The following is a 12,136-nucleotide window of genomic DNA, read 5'->3' as shown; positions in this document are numbered from 1 at the left end:
TGATTCAGGGTGTTTTTCAGTTCAAAGGCAAAGTAGTTGGAAGGAAGCAACTTGGTTTTGAGAAGCTCATCACAGACCCCAAGAAAAGATGGATGTTTTGAGAATAAATTGCATCATCAATAAGCAAAAGGATTTGTTTTCTAATTTTACACTTAGTTTTACAGAACTTTCAGACAAGCAGCTCAGTACTTATATATCAGTATTTCAAAGTACATGGACATTGACTTTCCAGAAAGTCCATGAAACTCACTGATGTGTTCAGCAGCAGGGCTGCTGAGCATCCCTGCAGTGAAGACTTGTTCAACCACTGGCCTCAGCCTCTTGAGAGCCTATAGACAACCAGATACTGAAATCTGCTAAAATAATGCAACTTTAGGCAAAAATAATTGCTTTAGTTGCAAAGTTTGAGATGTCACCTGCAATTCAGTTTCAAAAGAGTAGAAATCTTTTTAAAACCCTGTTCTGGCTTGGCCCTGACCGATTGAAAGGGAAGCCAAGAGTGGGGTTACCCTTTGCACAGTGCATGACATCACTGACTACAACAGTAAGTCACAGGAAAGGAAGCAAACCCACCCAGTCAGGTTTCATGTAACTTTTTATTAAAATATAACTTACAAATAACACTTCTTATGAAATTACAGAGTCCAATTGTAATTCCTGAATTTTACAGCTCAGCATGAATATTGCCATATACTTACAAATGGTGTAAAACAAGTACATTGGGATCTTTAACACAAAATAAACTTGTTTGATGGAAAAAACTATTTTATATATCTATACAAAAAGGATTTTTTTCCAAACAAGAGCTACAATTAAAACTAGCCACTACCTTAATCTAACTACTAACTAAATCTTCAAAACATAGGAATGGCTTCACATTAAACTAATCCATGAGAAATAGACCTAACATATGTTACTATATATTGCTACTATATTTTGTAATATTATTGTTAGTTATATTATATTATATTGTATTATATTGTATTATAAACATATATTACCACTGCATTGCATTAATATTGTATAATAACATCTATTAGAAGAAAGGTCTATGTGGTGGATTGCAGCTGGTTCCGTGTTTTAACATTAAACAGTTGCAGCACTGGAAAACCCATAATAAAAGTTCATATTTAAAATTTTCAGTTTCCTTTAGGAATCCAGATGAGCTCTTTTCTTTGGCGGTGTCTCATCATCTTCATCATCAGGATAACCAAATACTTCAAATAGACCTCTCTGCTAATTAGAAAAAGATAAAAAAATGAAATTCCCACATTGAAAAAATACATGCCGCATATCTGTTTTGCTCCCAAGTCTTAGGAGTGAGCAATAAAATTCCTGCCACAGTTTTCTGTAGCTGCTCAGAAGCTAAGATTCAAATAATTCTCAACTGTAAAAGGCACAAAATAGGTATCACTTCCTGCATTTTGTCTGCTTAAAAACACTTATAAATTCCCTGATGGGCAATAGATTCCAAAAAAGGCAATCTTATCGGTATATCACACACACAGGGCACCAGCTGGGCAGGGAAGAAAGCCAAGGAGTAAGTTCAGTCATGCAGAAGAGGCAAAATTAACCTGTGCCCACCAGATTAACAACAGACTCCAGTCCCACCTTATCCTCCTTGAACCTTACCCCAAACTAATCAGGGTTTCACTCTTAGTGAAACTAGTCCGAGATTTGGGTGAATTTGTCCCTAACTAAGGTACCCTGTTACAAGGCTTTTGCTGACTGTTCCACATTACACCCAGTAAAGTTCCACGATGCTGCTCTACTATCCTATGTAAGGACAGAAGCTTCCATAAAAGTTCTCTCCCACCTTGGGGGCTGTCACCACTGTTGTCAGGGTTGTGTATGTTGGATAGGAGCCATTGGAGCTTGCTGGTGATGTTGGAGCTGCCTTCTCTTCACCTTCACTGAACTGCACATCTTCATCCACCTGTGAGACTGCTGCTTTGACAAATGTCTCACCAGGTAATATGGAGGAGACACTGCAAGAGACACAGGACAAGTGATTGAAGCTTTGCCTGATGTTTCATACTCAGACAGGTCATAAATGGCTTCCAAAGCTTTAAAATTAATTGACTTGGAAAAGGTAATCCAGCTCCAGCCCTGCTTCCACCTGCACCAGAAGCTTCACAAATACCCAGGCAGACTGATAATGAGGCAGACTGAATCCTAACTCAGAAGAACAAAGCAAGATTATGCTTTTCATAAACTGAGAGTTTTCTGAACAGAACATTTAATCTATTGACCACATCAGCTCTGCTCAAAGAAAGGTAGATGGGGGTTTACTCTAACTCAAGGAGTTTTCAGCAAGAATGAAATCCAACCCCAATCCCAGCCACCTGCTTCTGCTGCTCTTTGGGAAATTAAAAACTAACCAGCAGGCCTGCAGAATGGCAGTCACTGGCAGTCTCATAAGACAGAAACTGGGCCATACCTGTTCAGTTTCTCATTTTGCTGGTATTTTTCTTGCTCATATTTTGTCTTCAGTCCCTGGAATGTGTGAATGTTTTTGACAGATTCCAGTGCATCAGAGAAGTTCTCAACTATATGTGCAATAAGGAAGTGAATATCCTCCTGAGTAAAAACATATACAGGGTTTCAGTCTCAAATGTTTACATACAGAAAGTCAGAAAGCTTTTAACTTTTTATTTTGGAAAGTAACTGCTTCCTTGTCCAGAACCAAAATATTGTTGTCAAGAGCAAACAGGAAGCAATCGGATTTATTCTTAGGAAAAAAGCTGAGATCTAGAAAGAATTATTAAACTTCCCTTAGAAATAGACAATAGACTCAGCAATGTCCCAGTTCCATTTATGACTCTTCCAGCAAAACAAGATGTTTGCTATCTTGGAAAAGTCTGCCTTTTGCCTCTTGCCCTGCAAGGTCATGGACATGTTGGTGCTAAGGCTGCTGCTGAACTCACCTTTTGGATGAATTCAAACAACTCCATTGAAGCAGATTTGAGCAGGTTGCACTTATTCCGGTTGTCCAACACAGCATTTACAACTGGTTCAAACAGGTTTCCCAGAGTGATGTAATGGTTATAAAGTTCATCTTTCAGGCCAATTATCCTCCTCATAAAGCGAAGAGCACCTGTGTGAAGAAAGATATTCAAGCATTCAAAAACCACATGCCAGGCTCTCATCTTCTTGTGGAAGAATTTAAAAACCTGGTGTTACCCCAAGAGGAAGATGCACCCCAAAGTGCAGAAGCAGATTTGTTGACTGCTCACCTTTTCAGGAACCATGGATTTCTTTCTCAAGTCCAGCAGCAATGCATTCCAGCATGCATAAAGTTCATATATTAACTCCCCACTGTGCTTTTGTCCTTGTTCCCCTCCCAGAACAAGCCCTAAGTCTTTAAAGATCCTGGTTCACAGAATTTCACTCACTCTCCACAAGGAGAACCAGATTTAGGACATTATTAAGAAAGGACACCATTTCCACTGAAATGAGGTAGGAAATCTGATTACAAAGGATCCTGCCATGAAGATTTGAAAGGATCTCTGTAGAGATTTGAAGATTTGAAGGGAGACAACAATCCTCTTCCCACAAGAAACTGCATTAGTCTGTACTTACAGACAGCTGCTACCTCATTTTTTCCAAATTACTTAATTGTAGCCTGTAAAACCCAGCAAATGAACAGGAATTCTGAGTTCAAGTGTACATTGGTACTGGTACACCTTCCACACAGGACACACAAAGCCTTGAAAAAGGAAATCATGACAGCTCCATACTCACACAAAGCTAGAAATTTGTGTTTGGATTTCATCAAGACCAGTGTTCTTCTTAGGAAATCTTTCTTGATAATGAAAATCTTCATGTGATACTTGTGCCGTTCCACACAAAAAGACAACAGCTGCAAAACTGAGGCAAGTATTTCTGCTGTTTGATAATTATCTACAAGAAAAAGTAATGCCATAAGTTGTACAAAGAAAAAAAATAATGTACTGTCAAAGTACACTGAGCTCAGTTGCTATTGGAGTTCCTGACATATTTTTAGTGAACTTTTTGTTTTACTGGATTGCTTTAGGAAGCAGGACATTGGGTCAGAGCACAACAACAAACACAACTGTGGCTTTTTTGCCTTTACAGTACATATTCTTTAAAATTAAACTAGTAAAACTATGGCATTATTCTCAATATACATGAAGGAAGCACATCTTTACAAAGTAGACCATCAAGCTATGTCAATATTCACAGCTTCAGGAAAGGGCTATGAAACGTCCTGCCCCCAGAATCCCTGTCCCTGGAGGAACAGCAGCTTGCTGGCACACATCACAGGTTTATTGCTGTTACCAGGACTGTAAGGCCCTTCAAAGGGAAAAAAAATTAAATTGTCATTACCTATTTCATACCATTCTTCTGATGTATCAGCCAGAAGCGGTGCTGTAAGAACATGAATGTAACGGTCGTAGAAGATATCGAGAAATTCAAATATTTCTAAATTCTAAAACAACAATAACTTCATTAAACACTGCATTCACATACAACCTTTTAAATAAAAGAGTAGTAACAGAAGAAACATCCTACAAAGAATTCTACTGAGTTCTTTGAATCTGCAGCACTGTCTTCACACAAGATCAATTTCTTCATTTTGGGACAAACTTTTGTTTCTTGTGTCTCCAAACAACCTAGCTATCACTAAAAGAATTCCCAGCATGGATGCAAATATATACTGGAAAGAACATCAGTGACTCAAAGTGCTTGACAAAGCGTACTTAAACCATTCTGAAGTGCACATAGTTTTGCTCAGAAGAACCTGTAAACCATTTTTACAGGTTTTACAGGTATTCGGGTACATAACTATGTATTAAAATATTTCAGGATTTATCATCCAGATGAGAGAGCTATGGTCAGACAGTGCTATGGCACTGACACGTGCGATTGTGTGGTTTAATACTGGCACGATGACCCAGACACATACCTTTCATCAGAAAATTAGCTTATCTTTTGCTTATTTAAAGTCACTATCAGACCACAGTACCCTCAATTAAAGAAAATTTTTATATATAATTTTTTTATCCTCTGCCCACAATAATAGCAATAGAGAATATCAGGCTTTTAAGTTTACCAAGACAGTATCATATTTTCTGCCATTCACGTTCTCTTACACTAGCTATGGCCAGCATTTTTTCTGGATCAATCAGAGCACACAAAATCTCCATCAACTGATTATCTCCTCCAAACTCAGGGTTTGGACTACAGATTATCTGCTCAATGACCTCAGTGATGAGTTGGGTATCCTGCAAAAAAAACCCAAAGAAAGAAATGACAAAATAATTACTCACAAGAATAGAATGAGTTCCCCACTTTCTGCAATTTTTTTAAAAATAAGAATTAAAACAAAAGGCAGAAATTTAGGTTTTATTTTTCTGGTTATTTTCCTGTTTGCCGTAGAACTGGTATATTCAACAAACTCCAAACCACTTTTACTTACATTCTCACTCCGCTGGGCCTCTTGCATTACAAATTGTTGGACGATGGCTGGACTAAATTCTACTAGATAAGACAATATATCCGTAGCAGCAGCTCTAACTTGCAGATCACCCATTCCCTCACAAAGAAAAAAAAAAAAGATTAATTTGTTAGAGTAAATAAAGTTTGGTACTTATTATCATGTGAAGCTGCAAAGAGGAGGCAGTTAAAAACTGCAGAACATTTTGTTACAAAAATTTTCATGAGAAACACGATAATATGGTTACAGAAAAACAGTAAGGAACCAGGCAAATCCTTTTCCTACTATTTTCCTCCTTTAGAAAGGTCACAAGGCTTTCTGTGTATTTGAGAGCCCTAACTTAGGCTAGAAACATTCACAACATCCTACTTGCTTCAATATCTAACTTTATTGATATTCTATGCCTGCTATCCACAATTTATTAATTTTATACTAAAGGACCAACTGTACAAATCAAGGTGTACCACAGTTTCTGTGCCCATTTACAGGCAACAAGAATCCAAAACTTTCTTTGAGGGATGTGATTTTCTCTGATTAAAAAAAACAACAATGAAGCTTCCACATGAAAAAGTCTTTTTCACCTTTTGACTACCTTGTCACAGGGGCTTCACAGCCCTCAGACTTTTTCATCATGAAGTCTGAAAAGTAAAAATAGTAAGAGCAGTGAAGCCAGGCTACTCCAGAGCAGAACTGTGGGCAGCTTCTGGATTCTGGACATTACCAGAAAACTCCACTCTCAGCAGAGCAATACTCTCCAATCAGACATATGAAAAGGTGCTCAGCAGATAAAAAAAAAGAAAAAAAAAGAAAAAAAAAAAAAAGAAGAAAGGCTACATGGCTGTGGACTTTTCTCACTTTTCTCATTTTATTAAAACCAATTCTAAGTTTTCACTTACCATTAACCTTTCAAGAGTTGGAAGAAATCCCAACTTTGCCAAAGTTTGAAGAAATGCATCTCTTTTCTCAGGTAATGTGAAAGAAAAGGCACAGAATTCCTTGAAAAACTTCATCTGGTGCACAGGAAAAAAGAAAAAGTCTTATGTATTCGAGTCAGAAAACTCTCTGAAAGGAGGAAACAGTTACAATTTGCACTGGAGGCATACTGCCTCTTAGAAATACTTCTAAGACTGCAGAACTAAGGACAGTTTAGCTTTCTACTTCATCCCTCTCATTTAAAGTCTTTGAGGAGTCACTGAGACTGCTGACTTACCAATTCACATTGTTGCTCGCCAGCAGTAGCTTCATTTGTTAATTGTGCAAAAACTTCAGGCAAAAATTCCTCATCTTTCTGTGGAGCATGCAAAAAGAACACAAATTACACAGGGCCTTCTGGAAAGTGAAAATATGATCCTTCTATGATCACACACTGCCATTATTTTTTATCACAAAGAAGGCAAATGCTAGAGTACACACCCAGCACGATAATTTCCTGCACTTTCAGAACTCCTCCTGTGCAACTGAAGCATCTCCAGGACACCAGAGCCACAGGTAAAGCTGGGCACAGGGGATGATCCCTAAAGCTGATCCCTAAATTTGTCTCTACAGTGTGGCATTTCCTTTCTTTCTCTGCTGTGCCACCCCTATGCTTTGCTGTTCTGCCAAAGCCCACAGACTCCCTGTGGGATTTGTTACACCCACACACACATCAAAAAGACAGAGACAGACAGTCCTAATTTGTTTCAGACTCCCTCAGAGCACTTTGCACATCAACTTCTAGGGAAGCAACTGGAACACTTCTAACATAAAAAGTGTTAACCAAGAGAAAACTTTGGCCATACTGTACCTGCACCGTTCATACTACACTGTGAACACCCCAAGAGGATCAGTTTCCCTCTTTTGGATCCACAACATTGCAAAGCACCTTTTCAGTCCATCTCTCCGAGGATTCCATTAACAGATTGCAATTTGGCTGCAGCCACATTCTCCTGAATCTTACTAGCAGTAAAACCAGCTCTCCCACATGAAAGCACTCTGCTTTGCCAAGATGGGAAACTTTTGTGACTATAATGTGCTTTTCAGATTCACATCCTCTACTGGTATAAGATATTTAAGGATATATAGGACAACACTACACTTTGTGTTAAGCATTTCATTCTTTACACTCCAAGAAACCCAGGAACATCATAATCTCTCAAGTGTTTTGGCACTTTCTGCCATATCTGTCCACACATTTCTCTGCACCCTTTTACATGGAAAACAGTGTAATAAATGTCCCTGGAATGAAATACTGGAAGTTGCATGTTCCTTAAATACTTATATAAAACCAGTTTCAAAGGTTTTTTGGCAATCAAAGAGAAGGACTTTATTTTGTTACAGCCAATAAAAAGTATTAAGATATTCACCTGAAATTTATCATTTTGAAAATACAAAAAATCCAAGGTATCAGAAAGAAGGGAACGCATTCAAAACATTGTGCCTGTGATTAACTTACACAGTGTTCACCAGCTTTAAACCATTTCCAAACTACAGCCAGAGGGATCTCTACAGATCCCATCTAAGCCACATTAAAAAACACTTACCTGCAATGCCTGTAAAATCTCCTCTTTGCTGCAGCTGATGAAGGAATTGAGGGTAGAAAGAAAACCCGCTTCAAAATCTGATGGATTAGGCATGATGATGGCGTGAATGTACTGTGCCCTAGATGTCTGGCGGATTTTTTGCCTGAGTTCAGGGTCTTTGATAGGAATAACCTCCTGAAGCTTTGCTGTTTTGGTTAAGAATTCCCTGTGCCATGCTGGCTGAGCCAAACAAGGATCATATTCAAGGCATCCGACGACACCCAGAATACACTCATCAGAAAACATCACCTCAAACAGAACGGCTTTGTCCAGGTACAAAATTCCTCTCACAATGTCAAACAGAAGATGCAATCCTTCAGTGTTCTTTACACTCTCACAGACTTGGAAAAGCTGTAGCAGCTTTGGAATATAGCCTTCGTTCTTCAAGGCCAGTGCTAGCTTTTGCTTACGGATGCGTGAGAGGCGAACAGAAGTCACTAGGTCTGCAATCTCTCCAAGTCTGTGGAGTTCACAGGTGGGAAGGTCTATCAAATTACTAATTCTACTCATTTCTTTAGGCATTCCTCTTCTGACTCAAGAAGGTCCTGGGTAACTTCCAGAGAATGACACCAATACCCAAAGGGGACAAGAGGAGCAAGACAGGAGCAAGACAGGAGCCCACTCTGCACTGTCCTCCTGATGCTCTGCCCCTGCAACTGCCTCAGGTGTTCTTCAGTCATTGTGATGTCACTTGGATCGGACCCTGCTGATTGGTCCATCCCTCTAACTCCCAGACTCCAGAATGTTGGGCTCATGACTGTCCAGGGTCATGGTAAGTGACCAGTAGCTGTTGTCTGTTGGTGACCTTTTAGAACTTCTAGAGCCCCTTCCAGTACCTGCTGGGGGCCTATAAGAAGGCTGGAGGGCAGCCTTCTTACAGGCTTTTAGAGCCTCTTTCCAAGGGCACGCAGGGAAGAGGGGGAATAGCCTTAAGCTGTTTCTATTGGATATTAGGAAGAAATGCTGGACAATAAAAGTGGTGAGGCATTGCCAAAGGTTGCCCAGAGAGGTTGTGGCTGCCCCATCCCTGGAAGTGTTGAAGGCCAGGCTTGATGGGGCTTTGAGCTACATGGTCTAGTAGAAGATGTCCCTGCCTATTGCAGGGGCGTTGGAACCAGATGAGCTTTTAGGTCCCTTCCAAACCTAGCTATGATCAAATTGTCATCATGGAAGCAAGCTGGGACACTTCCCCAACTGCACTACAACTGAGGGCTATGGGCTTTTCAGAAGAAGGAGGCTAGGAAGTGTTAAGGAAACTTCCCTGTCCAGCCACCCAAGAGCCACTCTGGAGTCACTCTCACATCACCTCATGTGGGACCAAAGGCTTTCACAGCTGTATCCTCCACTCTCATGCAGTCAGACTAGGTTTCCTTACCTGCTTAACTCTGGGTTTCCCATAGCAGAGTCTCAGATGTCCAGATCCTCAAAATAGTTTAATCATGGTTCAGTAACTAAATAACAAAATAACAACTCAAGCTGGCACCTCTGAGGAGGAACCTTAAATAAAGAAACTCCTGTGCTTTTATCCCCTCACTGTACAAGGTCATGAATGTCTGGGCTCATCAACTCCTACTGTGTCTCTGAGTCCCCTGCTGCCCCACAGGTCCCTGTGCCGTTTGTAATGCAAAGGGCAGTTCATGGCCTCTTGCCTTGGGCTTGGGCTCCTGCCCCCTCCCCCCCCCCCCCCCCCGAGCTCAACATGCATCTTGTACTGCAGCTGCATCCCGAGTTACCTGCACTGAATGTATTCTTTAACACCTACCTCACCAACATCTACTGAAAAAGGAATACAGCTGGCTGCAAGCAACCAAGGGCACTCCTGGAACGTGCAGAGGACAACTTCCTTATCCAGGCATTAGACGATCCACCCCTGGAAGTGTTGAAGGCCAGGCAGGATGGAACTCTGAGCAATTATGTCCAGTGAGAAGCATCCCTGCTCATGGCAGAGGGGTTGGAAAAGGATAATCTTTAAGGTGCCTTCCCACGAAAGCCATTCTATGATCCTATGATTTGGAAGAGACTTAAAATCAGTAATAACTGTACCTCTTACCCCGTGTTGGCTTCTTAATAGCAGCTGCTTTTGTCTTTTCAGTAAGTGCAAAGAATAATTCATGTTTGTGCAACATCTTAGAAGTGTTCTCTTCCTGTCAGTTACTTTAAAGCTGCTACATGTTCCTTCATACCACATTCACTAAGGGTGACACTGGCCCTTCCAGAAATAGGACAGATGCTGCAATATAGGGAGACATCAGTGACAGTGAATTCCACTAGCCTATGAGAGCTGGAAAGCCTTTTGAAAGCAGATGACAATGAACAGGTCCAGTGTTTCACAATTAAGGGCTTGTCCCAGCTTTTTCTACCCATGGTGATTCCTTGAAAAACGTATAAATTAAACAACACACACTTTCAAGATAATATTAGCATAGAAGGTAATATAAAGGCTGGTGTTTATTGGAGGTGTCCAGGGGCATATATGGAAAATGGCCACAAAATGCACCCCTCTCCCCCCCCCCCCCCCCCCCCCCCCCAGGGTAAATGCAGTTTTTTAAGTTTAGCAAATTAGCATAATCACCAATTAGAGACATAACTGGTGAGGCAATTTTCCCCACTTAAACCCTTCCCTGATTCCCACTTCCCCTTTTTAGGTACTAAACCATTCTTGATGAAAATGCATGAATGTATCTCAAAGAGCTGGTTTTGACCTTGGCTCCGAGGGAGAACCAAGATAGGATAGGGGCCTTGTAACCCCTGGGACTTGGAGCTCTGGAATATATTTTGTCTTTCTGTCCAGGCAAAAAGGTAAGGAAAAGCACTGGGAGAATGAATACACTAATGTTATGAACAGGCAAAATGAAGCCAAGATCTTCTAAAAGGCTCGGACCTGTTTACTGAAAGTCAAGACAACCAAAGAGGAGACCCCAGGGTAAGCCTGGGGCCTATGCAGCAAGTCAGAGTTACAAACTAACAAAACTGTGTGCTACACAGAGTGTTTCCTTGGACACCAGCTCTGCAGAAAGACCCAGGTGCTCAGCACCCAGGGGTTTTAAAGTCTCTTAAAGTGTCGGGGTTGATGCACTCTCAATCTGGTCCATAACATGGTGCATTTCTGGCCAATCATTCTAGAGTTCTGAGGCTTCATTGGCTGGTTAGTCTTCCAATCATATTTCATATTAATGTCATCATCTCATGAGGTAGTTTTCTAGAAAATTCCCTCACCCAGATCTCACCACCCCCCCCTCTAGTGGGCACACATTCCTATTACAGCACATTTAACTCCATAACTTATTACTCCATAACTTATTACATAAATTAAGCACAAGAATTTATTATATTAATGAACAATTTATAACCTTACCTACAAAAGCTAACTTTATTTATAGCACTAATAGGCTACAAATATATCTGGAAAGAATACAGAGAACATGTAAGAAAAAAAGGCAAAAATCAATTCAGCATCAATGGAAAAATGCATCTGAAATAGGCATGGAATGAGTCCCATGGAAAACAACACACAAAATTTTCAGGAGGTCTTTAGAAAACAGTAGACTATATGCAGGAACAAATTGTGATACTTTTTCTAGTCAGAATCACTTTAATATAAAGTTTTTACTGGAAGATGTTGATTTATTTTTAGTAAAATAATCATGGTAGAAGTCAGTTTTGAGGAATTTCTTGTTTGAGCTTTATGCTATGTATCTTCTTTTCATAGTTCTGATACTCTGCTTCCTTTTGCCTTTGAAAACACTTTTCTAAAAAAAAAAGAAAGAAAGTGTAATAAATGAGAGAGATGAGAATTAAAATGCTTCAAGCCTAGTCACATATTTTTAATTTTCATTTTATGAAAATGGTCAGCTCTGGATTTTCACTTCAATTAAAATGTCATAAACCAAGAAAAATATTTCTACCTACTCCATCAAAACATGCAAAAGTACTTTGTGAAATATGAATTGAAGGATATTTGGTCTCCAATGAACCAGAGATCTGTCTTCCCATTTGTGGAGATGGTGGGGAGGAGGAAGTGATGAAAGCATTTCATAAAAAACATCAATTTGATATGGAAAATAAAGGACTTTTTAAAAGACTGGCTAAAGCTTACAGATATTAGCTATGAAGTGAC

The 12,136-nt window shown here is 39.9% G+C and overlaps 1 protein-coding gene across 1 annotated transcript in view; it reads right to left on the bottom strand.

The window, feature by feature from the left end:
• The window catches only part of LOC131555080 (serine/threonine-protein phosphatase 4 regulatory subunit 3B-like), a 43,360-nt gene extending 34,622 nt beyond the window's left edge, over window positions 1–8,738 (bottom strand). The window contains 11 exon segments of the mRNA XM_058800765.1: window positions 1,817–1,988; window positions 2,441–2,580; window positions 2,928–3,097; window positions 3,745–3,903; window positions 4,351–4,453; window positions 5,118–5,249; window positions 5,444–5,560; window positions 6,358–6,471; window positions 6,672–6,749; window positions 7,981–8,534; window positions 8,537–8,738. Coding sequence (XP_058656748.1) covers window positions 1,817–1,988; window positions 2,441–2,580; window positions 2,928–3,097; window positions 3,745–3,903; window positions 4,351–4,453; window positions 5,118–5,249; window positions 5,444–5,560; window positions 6,358–6,471; window positions 6,672–6,749; window positions 7,981–8,534; window positions 8,537–8,738 — 1,941 coding nt within the window.
• Window positions 8,739–12,136: the final 3,398 nt, after the last annotated feature.

Source organism: Ammospiza caudacuta, chromosome 3 (genome assembly GCF_027887145.1).
Source record: "Ammospiza caudacuta isolate bAmmCau1 chromosome 3, bAmmCau1.pri, whole genome shotgun sequence".
NCBI classification, from domain to species: Eukaryota; Metazoa; Chordata; class Aves; order Passeriformes; family Passerellidae; genus Ammospiza; species Ammospiza caudacuta.
This window is presented reverse-complemented; position numbering and strand designations above follow the sequence as displayed.